The sequence below is a fragment of the Mytilus galloprovincialis genome, chromosome 1 (assembly GCF_965363235.1).
Source record: "Mytilus galloprovincialis chromosome 1, xbMytGall1.hap1.1, whole genome shotgun sequence".
Lineage (NCBI taxonomy): Eukaryota > Metazoa > Mollusca > Bivalvia > Mytilida > Mytilidae > Mytilus > Mytilus galloprovincialis.
Genome location: NC_134838.1, coordinates 14,967,085 through 14,992,903, shown reverse-complemented (window position 1 = coordinate 14,992,903; position 25,819 = coordinate 14,967,085). Strand labels below are relative to the sequence as shown.

Below are 25,819 nucleotides of genomic sequence, written 5' to 3'. Positions count from 1 at the left end.
AACAAAAGAATTTCCATAACAAAACTTAAATCCGCAAACTTTTCAAACTTCAGGCGGTTTATTAGAGTAGTAAGTTTTATGTAAAGAATTATAAATTAAAGTATATGATTTCAATTAGATTTATTTACGGTCAATAGATTTTGATCTTTGTCAGTTATGGTTTATTTATTTGTTTAAATCAGAGATTTTTAAACGTAATATCTAATATTAATTAAAAGAGTAACATTACGAAGTATTTTATGAATATCTTCAAGAAAGCAGACATCTATGATAATTCGTAATAATGCACGGTACCTAATGGGGGTTGTGTTCCGGTTTTCTTTGTCATCGCGCATACTGAAAGTCAGTTGTTTGGAGAACTGATGATGCGCACAAAAATAGTCAAAATTATACGAGTTCAAGTCTGAAAGTTAAGAATAATTCAGTGTTTCTTGAAAGGAAGGGCATCAACCAGTCTCCTCCTTTGTCAAGATAAAAAATGATATGTATTCCCAGCGCTGGCGTCTACTTGCGTTCATATAATTAATATCATTAACGGTGTCATTTTTTTGCAGAAGTTTATTAAAATATAAGGAGCTTATAAAACAAAAAAAAAACAAAAAAAGACAAAAAAAGACAAAAAAGTATAGGCAAAGTTTGGTAAATTTTAATTTGACCGATCCTAAGAGTAACAGTTCTAGATACATGTACATGTATGTTTGAAACATACTTCTCGGCTCTCAATACAACTTTCAGTATAACAGATGTCAACGAAAATCAGAACACAACCCCCCATTCGGTATTTTAATGTCACTTTGTTTTATATTGAGGAGAAGTTTACAAAATTTCAAATGAACTCTTGGAAGAGGAGAGTTCGACGAAGGTATATGTTTCTTTTTTTAACTCTCGATTGGTTTTAATTCTTTATTATCATTATTTAATTTGTTTGCAAACAATTTGGGATAATATATGGTCAATTTTGTTATGAGAATACGCACCATTAGTTAACAGTGCCTGCATGGAGAGTGAGGGTTTGTGTTCTTGTTGTTCTTTGTCCTGTTTCAATGACATGTTATAGACGTTATCATATGTTCATCTGCTATTATTCATAGTTGATTATACAATATCAATCGATAAAGATAACTATCTGAATTTCATACCTTCCATACACATTTTCTAAAAGAGTCATACTTTCTGATAAAATATTAATGTCTTTTTGAATATGATCATTCGAGGATCTGTCTTTCAAATGGTTTACAAGTTGTTAAAATCAATCAAATGATATTGGGAATGAAGTCATATGATTTTGACATGGAGTGCGGTCGATTGTTTTTATCTTAGTTACAAATGTAGCGTATATATGTACTATATAGATCGAGGATTAAGAAAGATTAACGATAAAACAATCCCGTGTAACGAAAATGACATTATCTTTGGTTTAAAGGGGTTTTCAAATAATACTGAACACGAATAATTTTTCTTCTTCTTGTAACTGGAGTTAAAATATTATTTTATCATTAAACTGCGTTTCGAATTCTATGCAACTGTCATCCAAGTGAGATGTTTAGCTAGCTATAAAACCAGGCTTAATCTTCAATTTTCTACATAAGGAAATATCTCTCTCAAGTCAGGAATATGACAGTTGTTTTCCATTGCTTGATTTGTTTGGGCTTTTGAATTTGACATTTGATAAAGGACTTTCAGCTTTGAATTTTACTTGGAGTTCGGTATTCTTGTAATTTTACTTTTTAGTATTCAATAAAACATTTTGCTTTAAGCAGCAGGGGAAATTTAAATACTGGAGAGAAAGAATTGGGTGTATCTCAGAAGTATGAGAAACTGACAAGATGGATGGCTTCATTGAGACAGGGGATCTTTTAAATGCTGTGAATAAATGCGGGCTATATACTCACATCATTTGACCTCTCGTTTCAGGTTGTCTCATTGCCAATCATACCACATCTCCATTTTTTTTTTTATATTTATCATTTATGAGAAATCTTTTCCTTTTGCAAGTTTTTATTCGTGTCTTCCTTTAGCCCTCCAAGTCCCGTAAAATGGCGAAAATTGACACGGACATATATATAATATATTTGTAAAGGGTAGGTGGACAAAGAGGTAAAATTGGGTCTAAAATTTCACTGGTTTTTTTCAATCAGTTCAAAATACTACAATTTTCACAATGTCATTTATGATATTATCGTTTATGCAAAATATTTTTTTTCTGGCACATTATAAACTTCTTAGTCAGGACCTTTAATCGTCATACATAATGTGTGTTCTAACGATAGTTCGATCCGATTTCCACATAATTTATAGTCGTTTTTAGAACGCTGGTTGTTAGCCACAACCTCAATCCGAAAAATGTAAAATCGTCAAATTGTGCTGCCTTTTGGTGACTAAATTTACTCTTATCAATTAAAGATTTGTTTTACCTATTATCATTTAAGGGTTTAAATTCAAATTTTGTCCTTTCGATTTTTTTATGATCAAGCTCAAATTCAAGGCCACATTTTGAAGAAGAAAAAAAAACACCTTAGTTTTTGGCTTATTTATTTAAATGGTAATATCTAATGCGTTGGTATGGTTTGCATACCCGAGTTAAAATTACACACCAGGCATCCCGATCCTAAATCGCATAGGGATACAAATTCAGGATTTTGCTGTCGTCCTTAACATGACTATTACCGATTTAAATTGGTCATAAGTCTGATCAAGATCGATGTATTAGTGCATTGACATTTTAAAAAAACCATCTAGAAAATTGTATGTTATCCCGACAACAATCATGCCTGGCACAGGCGCTTTTACTGCTCGAGTTAGTCACACAGGTTTGAATACCGCTGAGGGAAGAATAAACATCTTACTTACAAGTTATATAAATTGACTATATTGATCATATTTATCCATAAATATGAAAATAATGAGATGTTATATAATTGGCAATGAGACCAAAGGACGAGAATGTTAACAGCTATGAAGAACTGTGCGAACTACAGCAACGAACCAAACCCAAAACGAAAACAAGATTAAAAATTTCAAAAAGTAAAATCACAAAAAAAAACCTGAACTCCGATAAAAAAATCAAAACGGAAATTCACTAATCAAATGGAAAAATCAAAACCTCAAACTCATCAAACGAATGGATAACAACTGTCACATTCCTGACTTGGTACAGGCTTTTCTTGTGCAGAAAATGCGGGATTAAACCTGGTTTAATAGCTAGCTAAACCTATTGTATGGCAGTCGCTTCAAATTCCATTATATTGACAACGATCTGTGAACAAAACAAATAGATATAATGGTAAAAATGTCAAAAATAGGGGTTCAGCACTCAATATTAAGTTATAATGTTAATCACTACAAAAACAAACAAATATGTAACAAAGATGCACAAAAATCCATATAGACAAAGCACATTAGTACAAATGAAAGACAAGAATACAAAAATTTACAATAGCACAATAACGGGATGTATAAGTACAGAGCCACGTCATATGTAAAGAAACACAAAAAGACATATAGACAAACACAATTAGCAAAAGTGCAAGACAAGCCGAAAATGCAATATTCTTCAAAAGAAATAACCAAAGGCTAGATCTATGATACTTAAAAAAAACCCAAGACATACAGGAACCAATGACTTTCACATTGAGGATTACAGTCTCCAGACTTATTAGTGAATAATTGGAAATGTATTAATATGTATACATAAGAGAAAGATAGGCCTGGTTTGTGCGGTTTATTTGTTTCGAAAATATATTTACGTCCTTTTTCTAAAAATGTTCATCAGAAGATACCAAGGTCTTGTTGATAAATATTCCGTATCAACTTCACAAATGATACACGATGGTTTTGAAGTATAGGTTTTGGGTACTGATATTGTTTATCATCTTAATAACGTGTTATAGTATTGTATTGTCTTTTAGAAGATCCATACTTTATAGGACCACCTCTAATAATATTGAAGTAGAGTATAAGTCGCAATTATTCTATTTACAATGTTTTTCGTTTAGAACACAATACTTTACAGAGAGGTAGCTGCCCTTAATACCTTTCTCTTGCTACTAGACAAGGCGTTGAGAATTGTATTTCTGCCTACGTGTAAAGAAAAACACAATCTACGTCTAAGGTGGTCCGGTAGGTTTAGCTTGTGAGTACAGTTACATTGTACACAGAATACAGCACTCGGGTTCAATATACATAATGTATCTATTGTTTTAATGTCATTTGATGGAACACTTAGTACACACAGAAATTTTAAGAAGGTTGTAATATTAAAGCAAGAAAGACATGCGTTTTATAGATGACAAAAAGATTGCATCTTGTGAGAAAGTCTGGCATGTTGGGTCTAAGGCAGCAACCATTTGATTTTCTGGGGGGGGGGGGGGGGGGGGGTGGCTATGGTTTTTTTTTGGAAAAAAAAAGTTTGTTTCCATTTTTTGCAGAAAAAAATAATTAGTTTTTGATTCTGAGAAAAAAAAATTGTTTGTTTCACCCTCAGCTGCCACTATATGTAATGCTAAAATTGAAAGAAAAAAAGCACCCCCCCTCCCCCAGAAAATCAAATGGTTGCTGCCTAATGATTCTGGTTGAAAGCTGCTCTCGTACTATGTAGTAAGTAGGTTATTGTCATAAGTTTTAGCTTTACCGGTAGTCTTGCGTCATCTCTATTCGTTGTTGTATTAACACGTCTAGCTAATGCCGGATGGAGAGCTCCAATGGCGTATTGGTCAATTCCAATATAATGTATCTTATTATACAGAGTTACAATGTCTGTTATATAGCGTATCCAAGATATTGCATTATACACGATTTTTCCAGACATTTGTTGTTGGAGGATTGTCAAATATCTCAGTGCCAGATATTCATTGATTGCTAGTAGTTGCCTTCTTTGGGAGAACCAAATACTGTCGTTTATTCCTTTGAAACATTATTGCCTTTCTGCTATTTCTTTTTCTATTGAATTCTCTGATCTGCATCATACATTCTAAGGGCTTTCTTGTGAATGTTGCTTTCTAAAGGATCAGCTCCGGCTAGAATGTACATGTATGTTGCTGAATCTGGCGTTGTACTTGTTATTGATAGTACTTGTTTCAAGGTTTTTTCTGTAGAATATTTCTATTTGCGTGCAACTCGTTTCTCAAAGAAAGAAGGATTTCTAATCCATGTAACAGAATCTGGAGTACATACACTTTTAGTAGGTCAGAGAACATCACATTGTCTTACTCCCTGTAGGATTGAAAAAGGTTCTGTGAATTTATTATCCCTTTGACCGAGGACATTGCTCAATGGCTCAGTAGGTATGTATGTATCCATAGCTTTCAGGTGAAACCTACCAGAAAGAGCTTTTTATATACGCTTGAGCGGCCTACTGCATCAAAGGCGGCTTTTGCATCCAAAAAATGAAACGTGCAATGGGACCTTCTTATCCACATCTTCTAGAATTAACTCATTAAGGGTTTTGTAAGACGTCAATCAGTACTCTCAGTCTATTTTGGAGTAGGAATTACAGGCACTTTCCTGTTACTGGTAGAACAGTGATGCCTCTATGATTCTTTGCTTCGTGTTTCATACCTTTTCTTTTGAAGACTGGAGAGAGTATGCCCAACTTTATGAGATCTGGGATGTTTTGTACCTCACAGAAGCTGTTTATTATTTCAGTAATACAATACATCAAAGCTGTTACACCAAATTTAAGATGTTCAGCTGTAAGAACGAATACATCTGGTGATTTGTTTATTTTCAACAATTCAATGGCCTCTTTAACTTCTACTTTACTGAAAACTAGTTCTTGATAATCGTTTTCGTATAGATCGAACCTTACATTTAGGTTCAAATCCGTATCAGTATAATTATCGGCTTCCCTGTCAGCTGGAGTTGCCAGGCTTTAAAAATGTTCTTTCCATTCCTTGATGATATTCTCTGGTCTTTTCGAATATTACTTTTACCGTTTGATCTGTCTTTGGAGATATCCATTTGACGTGGCTCGGTTCTTGTTCATCCCGTCATTATGTCGTTGTGCTATAGTTGATTTTTGCGTTCTTGTCTTTCTGTTTTGCTTTGTCTATATGCCTTTTTGTGTTTCTTTGTTACATATTTCTTTGTTTCATAGTGATTAAGATTATAACACAATGTTGACTGTTGTACCCCTATTTTTTTACATTTACTTTTACCTATTGTGTCTGTTGTTTTTTTTTACACATCGTTGTCAATATAATGGAATTTTATGCGATTGTCATACAAGTGAAAGGTTTAACTAGCTACAAACCCAGGTTTAATTCAGCATTTTCTGCATAAGAAAAAAATAATGCCTGTGTTCCAGGTCGGGAATATGATAGTTGTTATCCGTTCGTGTTATGTGTTTGAGCTTTTGGTTTTGCCATTTGAAATATGAATTTTCCCCAGAGTTCGGTATTTCAAATGCATGCTCTTGCCAATTGCCAAACATTTAAGACTCTTCTTTTTTTTATATTTACACCCGGGTTTGATACAGTTCTGTGTGGATGCAGTGAGTAAATAAAATGTGTCTGTGTTGTATGCCCTTTTATTTAACAGTTAGGGTTTTTTTGCTTGTCTATATATTACATTATATGAATTTTCTATTTCTTTTACATCATATTTTTTCTGTGTAATTTGGTCTTTTGATGAGAGTTGTCTGAATGACAATCCTACTTCATCTTTTTATTTTTATTTCTATAAACCCATTTTGGATCACATTTCAGAATTATTGCTAAATTTACGATGAAACATTAATTATTTATTGATAATTACATAAGCTTAATTTATATAACGATACCGTTAATCTTATAAAAAATAAATATAAACAAATTGGAACACATACTCCCAAAATAAACATAATTCGAAGATTAATGCAACATTTTACCACCGTAATCGCATGTTGTAAAAAGCTGTCTAACCTTTGGTATTTATATTAAAAAAAACTAACAATTTAATCACTGGATTGTGCAGTGACTTGTTATTTATATAGTATGTCTTTGAAAAAAAGATATGTTAGACCAATAAATTTCATCAAGATATATTACTAGTATTCTGTTCTTAAACTTGATACTTAACAACTTGATCTGAAATCGTTACTCCTTTCATGTAACAGTTCAAATATTTAAAAGCGTTAAGTCTGTATGTAAACCCCCGTGTGCAAATTTCGTAAATTCATTTTGAAGATACAAACCATGTGAAAATATTAGGGAATCACATGAATTCCAAAAGGGGCTATACAGTATACTAGGCCAGTCCAATGAGAAATGGGAAGTTTATAATGAGGAAACTGAAATCGTTACGTTTGTCATACAAGTAGATCCTAGTTTGAGTCGATCGTCTGTGTTGAGAAAAATCATTAAAATATTAAGTACTAAATTGAGAATGGAAATGGAGAATATGTCAATGAGACAACTACACGACTAAAGAGCTGAAAACAGAAAAGCAGACCCATTGATTCAATTTTCTTTTCAATTTTAAGTTCGCTAAGGCTTTTTCAAACATACTATTCTAGAAAATTGTCTTGCAAATATTATTAAAATAAGAATTTATCATCTGTACAAATAGTATTATAGTTGAAACTCGTAATATCCTAAATCAATATCGTTTTTAAAAAAATTGTATGTTACATGTGTTGCCTCAGATTTTGTGTTACTATAGCAAGAAATCAAACAGATCTCAACAGTGTAAGTTAAAAGCTAAATTTAGATCATATGTAATGCCATATATATATGTTTTGCATTGTGCAGTTGATACAAGAAATTAATTCGCATGACTTCCAACGACACAAAGAAAAACATATGAACAATATATTTGTCTACAAAGGTTAATAACAATTAAAAAATGTTAATGCCTTAACAAATGATCATATATCAATGCAAAAGTAAACACAAGGTCAACAAAGGGAAAATAACCGGCTTAGTATGGATTAATGTGCACATTTGTAATCTTGTTATTTTATTAAGTTCTAAATATCAATTATAAGAAGGTTACGTTAAGAATTGTTTCATTTTTTTCCTTTGAACTATAACTATTTGCAGAAGAATCTTAAAGAAATGTCTTTGAAGTAGTAAACAAATTTCCCTTTATCATAAGACGATAAAAACAAGGTAAAGTATGCCGAGCAATGCAACACTTACAGTACACAGTACGAAGTGATGTTTTCAAAAGAATAAACGAAACTTTAATTGTTTCATTGAATTTGGACCATCAGCATTTTCACAATTTTGAAGGTTATCCTTTTACACAATTTCTAGAGATCTTATATATGTGTGTCATCGTTCAAACACTGTTTTAAAGACATGAACCTGGTGTGTGAACCAATAAAACCTGAACCTGATGTATGAACCAAAAAACTGAACCCGTTGTGTAAACTAATAAATCTTGAACCTGGTGCGTGAACCAATAAAATCTGAACCTGGTGCGTAAACCAATGAAACCTGAACCTGGTGTGTAAATTTTTAAAACCTGAACCGGGTTCGTGAACCAATAAAACCTGAACCTGGTGTGTGCACCAATTAAAATCCAAACCTGGAGTGACAAAGAGTGTGGACACATTAAAAACCCAAACTGGTGAGTGGACCAATCAAAACCCGAACCTGGTATGTGGACCAATAAAAACCTGAACATGGTGTGTGACTTTTGATCTTACATGTTAATGGCTTTTGTTCTGCAAATACAATGTTATTATATATCAATGTTTTTGTCTAGATTAAATATATAACTGTTATGCAGATGTGTATAATCATACCGTTTATGTGTTATATTCTTACCTTATTTAGGTTAATACACATTTTTCTTCTTCATATAAAGATTCATAATTATGCATGTAGGTATAGTATACATGTACCATACGAATATGAGAGTTAATAGTTTAGCAGACTAGGTTATTAGGCTATGATGGAAATTCCTAAGTAATCAAGTCTATCGAGTAATTTAATTCAAGAACAAATAAATTTCAATTAAAACTTGAAGATGTCCCAAATTATGAGACGATTAAACGTCAACTGATACCCCTTCACATAACCATATCGGTATTGAGGTTCGTGCCAAGACCAACTACGAAGGTGGCATACAGTTGTCTTTAAATGTATGATTTCCAAATTACTTGAAAGAACAGAAGTTCTCAATAGACAAACTTTGTAAATTTTGAATTAACCTTGATAAAGAAAAAGAAGGGATACGGTGTATCATTTTGTGACCCAGATCTTCACACGCACGTGACAAAGTCCCAGCCAAAATACAGTGGTTACATTGCTGTTCTCAGTGTTTATTCAATAGCAAAGAGTGTATTTGTGAATAACAACACGGCAAAATTTTAAAACAGATTGATTGAGCTACGCACAAAGAATATGAAAATGATACGTTCCTCAAGGTTATCATGACCTTTAACGAACGCAGCGACATACTTTAATGTTTATATTAAATGTTTGTAAAAGACATTAGTACAGATTGCCTTGTACACAATTAATCAATTATTATTGTTAGTATTAGTAAACTGAATTAAACATAAAATGTGCATTTTTATGTGCATAGTATATGTCCTACAATGCATGTACATGATTTACTGGTGATGTGGAAAAGAAAACACAGTAATTAAACAAGAATGTGTCCATAGTAAACGGATGCCCCACTCACACTATCATTTTCTGTGTTTAGTGGACCGTGAAATTGGGGTAAAAACTCTAATTAGAAAGATCATATCACAGGGAACATGTATACTAAGTTTCAAGTTGATCGGACTTCAACTTCATCAAAAACTACCTTGACCAAAAACTTTAACCTGAAGCGGGACGAACGGACGGAAGGACAGACGGAGGTACGAACGAACGGACTCACAGACCAGAAAACACAATGCCCCTCTACTATCGTAGGTGGGGCATCAAAACTAACACAATACTTAATTTTTTTTTTATATTTTATGTACATTTGTATAATAATATATATATTTAAGTTGTTATGAGTCTGCTCTTCTAGTTACACGGCAAGCACTTTTAGGACCGGCTTTACTGCAAGATACTCATCAGCCATCTCCGCTTTTTTCAAAATCTTCTGATCTCTGGTAAATCTAAAAAAAAAAAAACCACACACATATAGAAGTACCATGTTGAAACATGAATATAGAACCTAGTACATGTAATCATGTAAATATACATACATAAAGTGTTAACGTACTAAAACTAATATAGTTGTGCAAAGAAGAAAACAATATGGTATTGTTCTAAAGCTAAGGTTGCAACAGCTTCAAGCAATGGTGATTTTATATTTTTGGCTTCATAATTTTGATATTTTGTATAACTGATGAATTTCACGAACTGTAATCATACAATAATTATGTTCACACAAAACTGATATTGATACCACTGTGTTGATGCTACTGTCTGATAACTATCAATACCCAATTGACAATGCATCGGTATTGCCATGATTCATATGGTACATTTTGTCTGTAATTCCAACTTCTAAATTGGAGAATTTTGCTATGGTTTTTGTTTCAATTCACTCAGGCAAAGTTAACCTTATGAAGATACTATTGCCAATAAGAAAACTAACCGTTAGAGATAAAAATACTAACATGTAAACCACTACATGTGACTGTGACATTATACAGTTATGGCTGATATACTAATGATTTTTGTGGTTTTAAACTCCCCAAATAGAAATAACAAAAACACCAGGACAAAAACGAAAAAAAAAAAAAGACAACACCGTCACAAAACAGAAGGGACTGGTAAAACTATGAACAAAGAAAGACAGACAACACTTTGACCAAAGAGAAAAAAAACAGACAACACAAAACTAAAGAGATAGAACATACAACGCCAGGACTAAAGAGAAAAGATAGACAGCACCATGAACAAAGAAAAAGGACAGACGGCACGATGATCAATGAGACACAACACGAACCACTACGACCAAAGAGAAAGAAAAGACAACACCATAACTAAAAACAAAGAACAGACAACACTACGACTTAGGAGAAATGATAGGCAACATCACACCTTAGATGAAAGGACAGACAACAGCATGATCAAAGACAAGAGAACAAAAACATAATTTCAATAAAAAAAGAAAAGAAAATGAAAGATACAACATTACGAAAGAGAAAGAACAGAAAACACCATGATATAAGATAAAGGGCAGATAACATCATAACTAAAGAGAAAGGACAGACAGCAACACGTCGATAAAGAGAGAACTGAAAACACCATTACCAAAGATAAAGGACAGACAACCCCATGACCTTAAAGAGTGGCTTGCACTGTTATTGGTATCATGTGGAAATTAGAAAACTAAAGACTAAACAACACAAACCCCTACAAGAACTGAGGTTTATCTCAGGTGCTCCGGAAGGGTATTGGGTATGACTTTGTCAGTTTATTATCGCCTTATGAGTTTAAAAGTCCCTCTGTTATCTTTCGTCACTCTTTGTCTTTAACAACATTTGAAAAATAAGAACGGTATTTGCATGGAATAATTCATATACTAAGTCAGGAATGTGACAGTTGTACTCCATTCGTTCCGTTGGTTTATATACGAGTTTCTTTTTTGTTTTTTTTTACTTCCCCTTTTTGGCTTTACCTTGGAGTGTGGTATTTTTGTTGAAACTTTTTTATTTATTAATTACTTGTCTTTATGCTACGATTAAAAGAAATCTTATTCAACGTACCACGACACTCCTTTTAAAGAGTCTCTTATTCAGTGGGTTTTGCTTTCTGTCGGTTTAAAGGTAATATCACCCTTTTTGTCAGAGGAAATGTTACCAGGGTCGCCGATGTGTCTAAAATTATTTTTAAAACATTTGGTTGAGTGCTATGAGAATTACTGGTATTGTTACAAATCAATGCATCATTTGTAAGTCAGATTTTGTTGTTGCTGTTATTGTTATAAGACTTTCTAAGAGCAACATGTAAATTAACATGTAATGCATACATTTCTTTAAATATCAAATTCAGAATAGTTTTCTCAAGTGTATAATATATCTTGTATAAGGGAAACAACTCAATTTAATTCATGTTCAATAGCCCAGTTATTTTAAGGTGTATTACAACATGCTTCCATAATTTACGAATGTCATTAGAACAACATAACTTAAAGACGGAAGCCACCTGTGGAGCAGCATCTGCTTACTCTTCAGGAGCACCAAGACCACTCTCAGGTTTTGATGGGACGGCTTCGCTCAGTCTTTTAAATTAGTTTTTTTTTAATGTGAAATTCAGAATTTCGAAATATATTTTACATAATAGCCCGGTATTTTTTTTGAGAAACGCAACAGTCGTCTAGTATGGAGACGGTTCTGCTAACCTTCCGGAGCACCTGTGATACATTGTACCCCGGTTCGGTGGGGATCGTGTTGCTCAGTCCTTAATTTTAAATGTTGTGTTTTGTATACTTTTGTATGGTTTTTTTTGTCGTTTTTGTTCATAGCTTTATCCGTTTGTTACTGAATTATAAGTTAAATATCAGTTTATTACTGAATTATAAGTTAAATATCCCGTGTTACTGAATTATAAGTTAAATATCCCTTGTTACTGAATTATAAGTTAAATATCCCTTGTTACTGAATTATAAGTTAAATATCAGTTTGTTACTGAATTATAAGTTAAATATCAGTTTGTTACTGAATTATAAGTTAAATATCCCTTTATCAGTTTGTTACTGAATTATAAGTTAAATATCCCTTTGGTATCTTCCTTCTCTATTTGAATTTTTCCTTATTCGTCGTCAACGCACTTTGCCACTCCTATTTTACAAATTATGTAAACGTTTTGTTAGATAATTCCAATTACGTTATTGTAAACTTAATCATGTGCTTATAAAAAGAGTTAAGGATGTTTGCTCCTCTTCTTTTTGAATTTATGTCAGGTAGTCAGAATAATCTGGTTCCATCCGTCTGATTGCAATTAAATAGTTTGCCCACTAAGGACTTTTATCTTTTCTTTCGTAATTCTATTACAAATAGTTTCAAAAGTCATATTTGAGAACTTATAAAATCCTTGTTAAAATATTTTTTTTCAGAAAAATCTAGAGAGAATCATTTCCCGCCAAATGTTCAATGTCTTATATCTAAAAATCAAGCACACGAACTCGTAAGCAAAATTGTATCCGGGTGAAATTTTATCCGGTGGAGAAATTGTCACAGTAATTGTTGTTTTTTTTTATCCGGAGGAAAATATTTCGCTATGCTATTTTTTCATTTGCCGTGAAATTCTATCTGGGTAGGTAAACTATTGAATAGAAAACAATACTTAATCTTTACAAATACTATGAAATAATAATAGTGTATTTGAAGTTAAGCTATTTAATTGGTAAAAAAAATATATTATAATAGGAAATAATTTCAAAGATTATAATTGAAAATAATATCTTGAAATATTCAAGTAAATATCATTCTTTTAAAGGGGTACTAGCTGTCAAATTCATGTTCACCGATTTTAATCAAATTCATATATTTTGTTTATAACAATGTTAAACATGTATCCAAACTATTAAGATTCGTAAATGAACAATTAACAGAGCACGGGCATAAAAAGACGTAGCTTCGTTTCGTGTATATTGTGAAAACGGCAATCAAATTATTTATCGAGTTCACCCCTAAAATCATCCGATGACCATATAAGCGATGTAAACATAAATAAACATAAAAATAATGATGGATTATTCTAGGTCTATTTAATTTCATATCATAGATGAAAAATAAATGTTTATCATCGTTTTTACCTGTATGAGAGGCCCGAGAACACAGTTATTTCGTAGTGCATTTCTTTTAGACAATAAATTCAAATTAAAAAAATTACACCTGTGTCCTGCTCTTTCTCAAAAAGATTTTGCCAGTGTAGTGAACTACCAGTGAGACAAATAGTATCAAAATCATAGAAATTTCTACCAGCTCTAACTCAAAATATTAACAACTCTGTGTTAAGGGGGTGTAAAATTCAGTTTGACAGCTTCAGACGTGATAAAAATTTACCTATTAGAACTGGACCAATTCACTACTTAACATAAAGATTCAGCACCCAAATTTTTTTGACATGTAATTACATTCCCCTACTTAATATTTCATGCATTTAATATCAAGAAATAAATTGGAAAAGTGTATCAAATAAAACATGCAAGTTATATACTGTTTACACTAGGGACTATATAGACAACGAAAACCAAGGGACGATAACTGTAGACAACGAAAACCAAGGGACGATATCTGTAGACAACGAAAACCAAGGGACGATAACTGTGTCCTTGGACCAAGAATGATATTTTGTAGATCGAATCAGTCAATCAAATGATTTAGCTTTGTTTCACTTTTGATGTTGACATTCTGTTCCTTTAAATAATTTTACACATACAATTCACGTATTATTCCTCTCAAGCTAAGGGGTTAAATTGAAGTTCACATGAATACGGATTCAATGAGGTCGAATTATTCACAGTGAATAATTAATAATCAATGTTGTTTTTTTTTTTTGCATATTTTGTCAAAATTGAACCATATAATACATTTGATTTTTTTTGTGTTTATTCAGGTAAGATCTTGAAATATTTTAACGTGTTTTAAAAAGCATTTTGTTCGAAATTCGTGTTACTGCCCCACATTCGCTCCTATTCGAGAGCACGCAAGAGTCGTTGATAGGCTCCCTTTTTTTGCAAAACACCTTCATTGCAAATATTGAAAGTTTGTGTTTGATTATTTTGAATAGGATCCAATTAGATAAAAAAAAAAAACTAGAGGCTCTAAAGAGCCTGTGTTGCTCACCTTGGTCTATGTGAATATTAAACAAAGGAAGCAGATGGATTCATAACACAATTGTTTTTTGGTGATGGTGATGTGTTTGTACATCTTACTTTACTAAACAGTCTTGCTGCTTACAATTATATCTATCTATAATGAACTTGGCCCAGTAGTTTCAGTGGAAAATGTTAATAAAAATTTACAAATTTTATGAAAATTGTTAAAAATTGACTATAAAGGACAATAACTCCTTAGGGGGGTCAATTGACCATTTCGGTCATGTTGACTTATTTGTAAATCTTACTTTACTGAACATTATTGCTGTTTACAGTTTATCTCTATCTATAATAATATTCAAGATAATAACCAAAAACAGCAAAATTTCCTTAAAATTACCGATTCAGGGGCAGCAACCCAACGACGGGTTGTCCAATTCATCTGAAAATTTCAGGGCAGATAGATCTTGACCTGATAAATTTTTTTACCTCATTCAGATTAGCTCTTAATGCTTTAGTTTTTGAGTTATTAGCCAAAAACTGCATTTTACCCCTATGTTCTATTTTTAGCCGTAGCAGCCATCTTGATTTGATGGCCAGGTCACCGGACACATTTTTAAAACTAGATACCCAGTGATGATTTTGGCCAATTTTGGATTAATTTGGCCCAGTAGTTTCAGAGGAGAAGATTTTTGTAAAAGATAACTAAGATTTAAGAAAAATGGTTAAACATTGACTATAAAGGACAATAACTCCTAATGGGGTCAACTGACCATTTCGGTCATGTTGACTTATTTGTAAATCTTACTTTGCTGAACATTATTGCTGTTGACAGTTTATCTCTATCTATAATAATATTCAAGATAATAACCAAAAACAGCAAAATTTCCTTAAAATTACCAATTCAGGGGCAGCAACCCAACAACGGGTTGTCCGATTCATCTGAAAATTTCAGGGCAGATAGATCTTGACCTGATAAACAATTTTATCCCGTCAGATTTACTCTAAATGATTTGGTTTTTGAGTTATAAGCCAAAAACTGCATTTAACCCCTATGTTCTATTTTTAACCATGGCAGCCATCTTGGTTGGTTGGCAGGGTCACCGGACACATTTTTAAAACTAGATACCCCAATGATGATTGTGGCCAAGTTTGGTTTAATTTGGCCCTGTAGTTTCAGAGGAGAAGATTTTTGTAAAAGTTAACGACGACAGACGACGGACGCAAAGTGATGGGAAAAGCTCACTTGGCCCTTTGGGCCAGGTGAGCTAAAAATGAAGCACAACGTAAGTCTTAAGCTCGGGATCACATACTATTTTTTGGTCTATCTGCAGATGCGTATACGTCAACGTATATGATACGGTTGATACTTTTTAGATGACCGACCTCTATTAATACTAAGTTTTTTGTAAACATTGTCTGCATTGAGAAAAAAGTATTTCCGCAATATCATTTACGTAAATTATGAAAAGCAAGGGTCTGGGGACAGAGATGTAGTAGTTGATGATAAATGAATTTAAAAAAGAATATTCAAGAAATAATTTTACTATGAAATAGATTCAGGAATAGAGAATTGATATCTTTAAAACATAAATTGCTCCCTTTGATTGATAAATTATGCAAATTTGTTCTACCTTTTTGAAACAGTTATTATCAGGTATATATATTGATTGTGAGTAACTTCCATAGTAGTCAATGTGACTCTATTTCACAAGGTTTTGTGAAATATTGAATGGAAAATATATACTGGTACGTAATATCCGTATAAGACAGATAGATTTTCACTCCTCTGGAAAAAATTACCTGTGAAATTCCATATCTGGTAAAAAAAACTGTGACAAATTATCCCTAGAATAATATATCACAGGGGAAGAAATAAACCGTTACACAAACATCCTCAAAATGTAAAAGTATACAACATCACGCGAGATTTCAAGTAGTCTCGTAGAAATCTATTTATTTACCTGATTCCACATTCTTTAGATCCATGTAATTTTCCATGATGATTGTAGTGAGAACCCAAGGAATCACAGAAATCAGTCTGATCTCCAAAGGTATGCGTGTAAAAACCATTAATTAAGGAAGCACTAGCTGCATTCATCTTAAAACCATCTATGTTCAATTCAAGTTCTACTGGATTATTACCCTGAATAGACATTTATGTAACTTATAAAAGATCAAACTTGAATATGAGTATGTATCATTGTAGATTCTGAACCGTTTTAAAATCAATTTCTCCCCAAACTGTGTAAATGATTTTAATCTAATTTTTGCTTAATGTGTAATTGATTGTAACCATGCTTGGTATATATGGTCAATTATTATTTTAGGTTACCTCGTCTAAGATCAAGGTCAAAGTTTCCAAAATAGTCTAAATTTTATGAAGAAAAGAGATGTTCAGACGCGACAGCAACTGAGTACTAATTGCTATATGGTCACTTGTTGAAGGCCATACAGTTACCTATAATTATTGATATCCACTTCATTTGAAAATTGGTGGATAGTTGACTCATTGGCAATTAGATCACATCTCCTTATGTATATACATATAATGATAGCAAGATCTCTATTGATTCTGAGGTCAAGGTCTTAATTACCAAATCAGAAAATTTGTGCCGAAAGTAGTTTCCAGATGCTAAAATACGAAATGTTACACCGTACTTGGATATATGTAATGTCAGGAAGAAAAAAAATATCTTAAAATAAACAGACTGAAGAAAAACTATGGCATTAGGTCAATATAAGCGTTCGCCTTTTATGTTAGGAATGTGGGTATGTGAGCTTGCTCATTGATATTTCTTTAATTCGACTTGCCAACTCAGTAATAGGTTATCTGGTTATCGGTTATGTAAGAGCAACCCAAAGCTTACAATTTGTGCAATTTAAGGAAAAAATTATCATAAAACAGTTAGTCGTCCCCCATATGTTCACATATAATGGGAGAAAGATCCATATTGATATTGAGGTATACAAATAAACATACCTTTTGCGTAAAGTGGATATTTCCTCTGACACCATGTTCAGCACGTAAGTTCAGACGAGGAATAATTTCACGATGGGCATCAGTATCTAAAAGTACATAATAACTAATTTTGACTCTGATGAACCATTATACCACAAATAGTCAAATACTGTATACATCATCTATGATACGATCAACACAAATTTGGAATTCTGTGGAATTCTACAAGATTTCTACTATAGAAGCACCATCACGGACGAGTAACAAGCCATGCACACACCATGCACATAGCCTGTCATGAAGCACCATCACGGACGAGTAACAAACCATGCACACACCATGCACATAGCCTGTCATAAAGCACCATCACGGACGAGTAACAAGCCATGCACACACCATGCACATAGCCTGTCATTATCCTCATCACGGACGAGTAACAAGCCATGCATACACCATGCACATAGCCTGTCATGAAGCACCATCACGGACGAGTAACAAGCCATGCACACACCATGCACATAGCCTGTCATTATCCTCATCACGGACGAGTAACAAGCCATGCACACACCATGCACATAGCCTGTCATTATCCTCATCACGGACGAGTAACAAGCAATGCACACACCATGCACATAGCCTGTCATTATCCTCATCACGGACGAGTAACAAGCCATGCACACACCATGCACATAGCCTGTCATTATCCTCATCACGGACGAGTAACAAGTCATGCACACACCATGCACATAGCCTGTCATTATCCTTATCACGGACGAGAAACAAGCCATGCACACACCATGCACATAGCCTGTCATTATCCTCATCACGGACGAGTAACAAGCGATGCACACACCATGCACATAGCCTGTCATTATCCTCATCACGGACGAGTAACAAGCCATGCACACACCATGCACATAGCCTGTCATTATCCTCATCACGGACGAGTAACAAGCTATACACAAACCATGCACAAAGCCTGTCATGAAGCACCATCACGGACGAGTAACAAGCCATGCACACACCATGCACAAAACCTGACATTATCCTCATCACGGACGAGTAACAAGCCATGCACACACCATGCACATAGCCTGTCATGAAGCACCATCACGGACGAGTAACAAGCCATGCACACACCATGCACATAGCCTGTCATTATCCTCATCACGGACGAGTAACAAGCCATGCACAAACCATGCACATAGCCTGTCATTATCCTCATCACGGACAAGTAACAAGCCATGCACACACCATGCACATAGCCTGTCATTATCCTTATCACGGACGAGAAACAAGCCATGCACACACCATGCACATAGCCTGTCATTATCCTCATCACGGACGAGTAACAAGCGATGCACACACCATGCACATAGCCTGTCATTATCCTCATCACGGACGAGTAACAAGCCATGCACACACCATGCACATAGCCTGTCATTATCCTCATCACGGACGAGTAACAAGCCATGCACACACCATGCACATAGCCTGTCATTATCCTCATCACGGACGAGTAACAAGCCATGCACACACCATGCACATAGCCTGTCATTATCCTCATCACGGACGAGTAAAAAGCCATGCACACACCATGCACATAGCCTGTCATTATCCTCATCACGGACGAGTAACAAGTCATGCACACACCATGCACATAGCCTGTCATTATCCTTATCACGGACGAGAAACAAGCCATGCACACACCATGCACATAGCCTGTCATGAAGCACCATCACGGACGAGTAACAAGCCATGCACACACCATGCACATAGCCTGTCATGAAGCACCATCACGGACGAGTAACAAGCCATGCACACACCATGCACATAGCCTGTCATTATCCTCATCACGGACGAGTAACAAGCCATGCACACACCATGCACAAAACCTGACATTATCCTCATCACGGACGAGTAACAAGCCATGCACACACCATGCACATAGCCTGTCATGAAGCACCATCACGGACGAGTAACAAGCCATGCACACACCATGCACATAGCCTGTCATTATCCTCATCACGGACGAGTAACAAGCCATGCACACACCATGCACATAGCCTGTCATTATCCTCATCACGGACGAGTAACAAGCCATGCACACACCATGCACATAGCCTGTCATTATCCTTATCACGGACGAGAAACAAGCCATGCACACACCATGCACAAAGCCTGACATTATCCTCATCACGGACGAGTAACAAGCCATACACACACCATGCACAAAGCCTGTCATGAAGTACCATCACGGACGAGTAACAAGCCATGCATACACCATGCACATAGCCTGTCATTATCCTCATAACGGACGAGTAAAAAGCCATGCACACACCATGCACATAGCCTGTCATTATCCTCATCATGGACGAGTAACAAGCCATGCACACACCATGCACATAGCCTGTCATTATTCTCATCACAGACGAGTAACAAGCCATGCACACACCATGCACATAGCCTGTCATTATCCTCGTTAAAGCTTTTTAGCGTATAAAGTGCAACTCCTATCTTATCATCACCTTTCATTTCTACGAGAAAAGACACATTAGGCCAGTATGTGGGTTAACTTCTAACGATGTACGAGTGCTATTCCAGATAGGAAAAGAAAGTATAGTGAAATTACAAGAGAAATAAGTAAGTCACAAAAATAATACACTCCGAGGAAAATTCAAAAGGGAAAGTCCCTAATCAAATGGCAAAATCAAAAGCTCTAGCACAGCAAACGAATGGATAACAACTGACATATTCCTGACTGTCGAAATGTCAAAAATATAGGTACAGCAGTCAACATTGTGTTATTATCTTAATCACAAAGTCAAAATGTATCAAAGAAGCACAAACATGCATTTAGACAAAGCACATTCGTAATAATGAAAGACAAGACTACAAAATTTACATGGCACAATAACACAACGACGGGTTGTATAAGTACAGAGCCACGTCATATGGATCAAAGAAACACTAAGAGACTTAAAGGAAAAGCACATTAGCAAAAATGAAAGACTACAACACAAAATGTATCATAGAACAATAACACAATGACAGGATGTATAAGCACAGGGTCAAGTCAAATAAATATCACCAAAAACAGACTAAACAGTAAAAGTAATATCAATAAAAACAAACAAACAAATTCAATGTAGAAAACATCAAGACAGGGAATTTAGCGCAACAAATTTAATGAAACCAATCATTGAGGTAATATATCATACTACCATTTTAAAGTATGCATTATTGAAGATTCCGATCCGTTTTTAAATCCAAATCTACCAAAACTGTGTAACTGCAGATTGTAATCAATACGTGGGTTGGAATCCGGCTAACATGTTTAACCCCGCCACATTCTGTATGTATGTGCGTAAATGTCCCAAGTCAGGAGCCTGTAATTCAGTGGTTGTCGTTTGTTGATGTGTTGTATGTTTGTTTTTCGTATTATACGTTTCAGGGCCTTTTATAGCGGACTATGCGGTATGTGATTTGCTCATTTTTTAAGGCCGAGAGTTGTCTCATTTGCAATCATACCACATCTTTTTGATATTTGATATATGTATATGGTCACATATATTTCTAAGTAATCTTGTGTAAGACCAAGGTCAAAGTTTCCAAAATAGGCCACATTTTATGAAGAAAACACGTTTTCAAACGTGAGCTCAACTACTTCTTGATATATGGTCACTTGTTGAAGGCCACACAGTTACCAATCATTGAGGTAATATATCATACTACCATTTTATTCGTTATGAAATTCAGAATAGAATTACTTAATTCTTCTGTATAATAGATAGGGGTAGCATTCCATGACACAACATCAGAACATGGATAGCAAACAAACAAACAAACAAAACACAAACAAACCCCCCACACACAAAGATAGTATTTTTTAGCAGTTAGTGCGGACCATATCAGAACAATCGAGTTCAACCGCTGGTACTTTTGGTTTTGTTCTCTGTTGAATTCTCTATGTAATATTTAAAAATACAATGAATGACCAACTGATTTAGGACTCTTTCGCGGGTTTAATCCAATAAGGTTGCTCACTTTGTAGTCGTATTAAACGTCTAATCTGTTAATACAACGTTGCCACATGTTATGTAAAAAAGTATTTGTCATATTATATTTCATTGGGCCACATCGTATGTGTAATACAACACTTTAAATTTCTTATACTACATTTCTACTTAGAACCAGCTCAATTGTATTAGGCAATTATCGCATAATAATACGTGGAATTACTATAGAAAAGCGAAGATAATCTACGTACTATAGAAATAAAGCCGCTAGTTCACTTCAAAATGTGGTCATTTACAATAATGAATATTTTAAAGGGTAGATATTTTTTGAAGTTCAATTGGTGAAAAAAACAGTTTATGATATTTCTCATGTGACAACAGAATGAAACGTACATGTACTTTACAAAAATATTTTTTTAACATTCAAATCAAATTGTAATACTGGATTTGTAAAGGAAAGTCTACCTGAGCAATAGAAAATTAAAATACACAGGGTTTATTTGTTCATGGGCGTAACCCATGCATAGTTTTTGGTTCAAGACTTTAATAATATTGCTCAAAGGTAGAGAAATCGTAGTGAAATTCAGGCGTGCATTAAAAAAAAAAAAAACAGATGAAGAAAAGGGTCATTGAACGTTGAGGGAAATACTGACAAGTGAATATTTATATATAATAAGACATATTTGTCCTGGGAGCCATCCTTTCCCTTGTAATACACTTAGTTTTCAGTTTTTGTCTGTTTTTCCTCGAATCAATTTTTTTTTAAATTGATTTCGCTTGGCATATGTCCTTTTACAGATACACTTATAAAATCGTTTTGTAGAGAGTGCTATATTTTCAGTTTCCAGGCGGACTTTTTATGGCTTTTTTTTTTTTATCGCTCGCAGGAAGAGGGTTTACTCCGTTTGATTCTTAGTTCTTGTTTGTTGTATACACAGATTTAGAAACAGCATTGTGTAGTTATATCGTGCCGTTAACTATATAACAAATATTCAGATGTATGAAATGATTGCAATAAATGAAGAAAGCGATAGTTTTAGATATCTTATAAAATATTAAAAACAATCTTACTTTTTTGACACAAAAGACACATATGTCCTTCCCGCAGTAATCCAGGGGAAGACATGTATGTTCCTCCTGCAGTAAGAGGCTTAAACTTGTGACCGTCAAAATGCAAATGCATATGAATATGTTGTCCCTTATCATGATCTTCATTATCGTCGTCATCGTCATCGTCAGCATCACCGTCGTCATCATCATCAGTATCATCTTCGTCACTATCTCCCTCATCATCATCGTCGTCGTCATCCTCATCATCATCGTCGTCGTCTTCTTCTTCTTCCTCGTCATCACTATCGTCATCATCATCGTCGTTATCAATGTCATCGTCGTCATCATTATGGTCATCATCAGCATCATAATCATTGTCGTCGTCGTTATCATCATCATTATCGTCGTCGTCACTATGAATATGAACTTTGTTTTTATTTCGATCTTTTGTTTGTTTCCTTAAATCCGCGATCACTTCTTGCATCTTTTTCATCAATTCCTTGAATTCTTCATTTTGTTCAAAATCTGTCAAAATTGAAATAAAAACTATTAATAAAAGATTGTTCGCTACATCAACTACTAAAAAGAACAAATAAATTAACAAATATAAATTAAACCCTATCGTTATCTTAGGATTTTGGGGACAGGACATTTTTTTTTTGCCGTCTCCCTGTTCAAAATGCGTCATTTTTGTTTTGTTTTGTTTTAATTTTAATAATTGTCGCGTTTTTCTGTATTATATGAACACAAAAATACTATAAGTGAATCATTGTCTACCTCTTGTAGAGGTCTATAGGATGTCTGTTGGGATAATTGCTCCTATTCAACATACACCACCGTGTATTCTTGTTTTTGATTAATATATAAATATTTTCACGATATTATCTTCATCGCGAAAATATCAAAAATAATATTTCTTGTTACTTTTCAACAAATATAAATGAGCTATTATTAATCTATTTTTAAGCTCCGATTCCTTGCCCGGCTTTGTCTATTCTTTTTGTCCTTTTTGGTTTATTTTATTAAGATTTTCAAAGATTTTGGCCTTGAGCATCCATATCGCAATGAAGAGACATTGATTGTCGAAATGCGCATCTGTAGCTGTATATATACATTTCTATTCACACGTGACTATCCAACATTACTTTTAACTGACTAGTGCAAGAATTTACACACTATTACATATTTTTAATAAGGCCGTTTTAATAAAGGTAATTAACTTCATCATTATTTTCTTCCATATACATTCAATTATTTCAATTCAAATGGATACAAAAATTCAGCAACAATCTTTTGATGACCAGTCAGCGGTGTTAGGTTCACGTATAGCTTTGATTTTATTTTATTTTAAAGAAATCAACTTGTTTGTAATACCGACGTTCAGATAAGAGCATCTAAAGAAGTTATATCACTCACAATCGGTGCAACTTGGGGAAACAATTAACTGTTTTCCAATATTTTTTTCGTGCTTAGAAAACATCAAATAGTTAATTCTAGTCCCCGATTTCGCCGTTTTTTTGGAGGATTTTCGACTTATTGCTGTCTTCTCCTATATTGATCTTTTATCCTAGATTGTACAATAATTATAATGAAAACTTACTTTTAGAATTAGTTTCTATAATATCACGTGTCGGGAAACTGACGTTGAACGTTCTAGTTATGCCTCCTAATTTATTTTTTCCTTCGCAAACGCGATCCCGAGCATCTGTTTCGGTCATCGTCTTTATGTGGAGTTTCTTTCTAGTTTAAACATATCTGTAACAAACAAATATGAAAGTATAAAGAATCAGAGACAGAATTGTTAGTAATACGTTGTTTCAAGTGTATTACAAATCTTAAATTTGTGTAGTTATTGTAATTCCAGAATTTTACTATCTTCTCATACATTTGTCACATTTGACTTTCAGAGATTTTAAAGAATAAAATTGTCTTGTCTTGTCTTGTCTTGTCTTGTGTCTTGTGTCTTGCCTATGTCGTATGGACTTCAAAATTAGCTTGGCTGGTAAAAAAATCTAAAAGAGTTTTTAAATTAATATATCTTTTTCGATTTCGAATTTCATGGCAACTCACATTTACAAAAATGTAATTGCACGTTCATTTTAATGCACACAAATTATTTAAAGAAAAATAAAACAATAAAACATAAATGCATGAGTTAAAAAGTATATATAATAATGATTTGTGATTCTCTATATCTCTGTTCTTGTCCGCATCATAAAAATCTGTAGTTATTTTAGTATGCAGTTGATGTACAGATAGCGACTTATATATTTTTATACTATGGTCGGTTGTGCTAAACAAGTAACTTCGTAAAAATATAAAAAAAAAATTTGCATAATTTGTATGCGTATATATATGGTACTGCATATTTCTTTACTGTAACTCTTAATACCAATGTCATGATGAAATCAAATGAAACTTACTATTTGATTGGCACTAATGAAATGGTACATGATGAATATATCTATTTTATTTTACTCGAGACACTGACTATTTCCCGACGTCCCGTGGAGGGAAATAACTTGTGTCGAGAGAAAATAAAATAAATGATATATCTCGAAATAACCTATTTTAATTTCATGTAAATTCAGATTACTAATTTATGAAACAAGAAACGTAAACGGATTTGAATGAGTACTGTATATTTTCATCACTGACACTTTCTGAGTTTAGATGAAAAGTTGTATACTAATATAACACTCAATTTCAAAATATGACTTTGAAATGTGTTTTCTGTTATAATGGTTATGTTTTAAAAATAACGAATAAGAATTACCTGGTAAGAGCGAAGAATTCCTAAAATAACTAAAATTTTATCGAATCTGAAATCTCATGGCAACTGTCAAATAGTCCAACTTAAAATTATAGTTGCCGATTTGCATATAAACGATTACAGGTTTTACTTCGTTTTACCAATGAAATGCCTTGTTACATAATTACCTAAACAAAACGTTTTAATCTTTTTTTAAACACTTATTTATTTACATTATTTTATTTATTGATACTTTTGATCTAAATTATTGATTATATATACTAACGTTACTGTAATATGTTTGCTATGGACAATAGGCCTAATTGTTTACAA

The 25,819-nt window shown here is 33.7% G+C and overlaps 1 protein-coding gene across 2 annotated transcripts; it reads right to left on the bottom strand.

The window, feature by feature from the left end:
• Window positions 1–9,877: 9,877 nt before the first annotated feature.
• On the bottom strand, window positions 9,878–25,634 carry LOC143066634 (uncharacterized). 2 transcript variants are annotated; one of them, XM_076239495.1, is made up of 6 exons: window positions 25,511–25,631; window positions 24,335–24,489; window positions 22,756–23,259; window positions 17,687–17,772; window positions 16,668–16,849; window positions 9,878–10,045 (listed from the first exon to the last, which is right to left on the bottom strand). In XM_076239495.1, exons 2-6 carry the CDS (start codon window positions 24,450–24,452, stop codon window positions 9,955–9,957), a joined length of 981 nt encoding a protein of 326 aa, XP_076095610.1. In that variant the 5' UTR covers window positions 24,453–24,489; window positions 25,511–25,631; the 3' UTR covers window positions 9,878–9,954. The 2 variants fall into 2 exon arrangements, with proteins under 2 accessions (XP_076095610.1, XP_076095616.1); XM_076239501.1 differs by lacking the exon at window positions 24,335–24,489 and having other exon boundaries at window positions 25,511–25,634.
• Window positions 25,635–25,819: the final 185 nt, after the last annotated feature.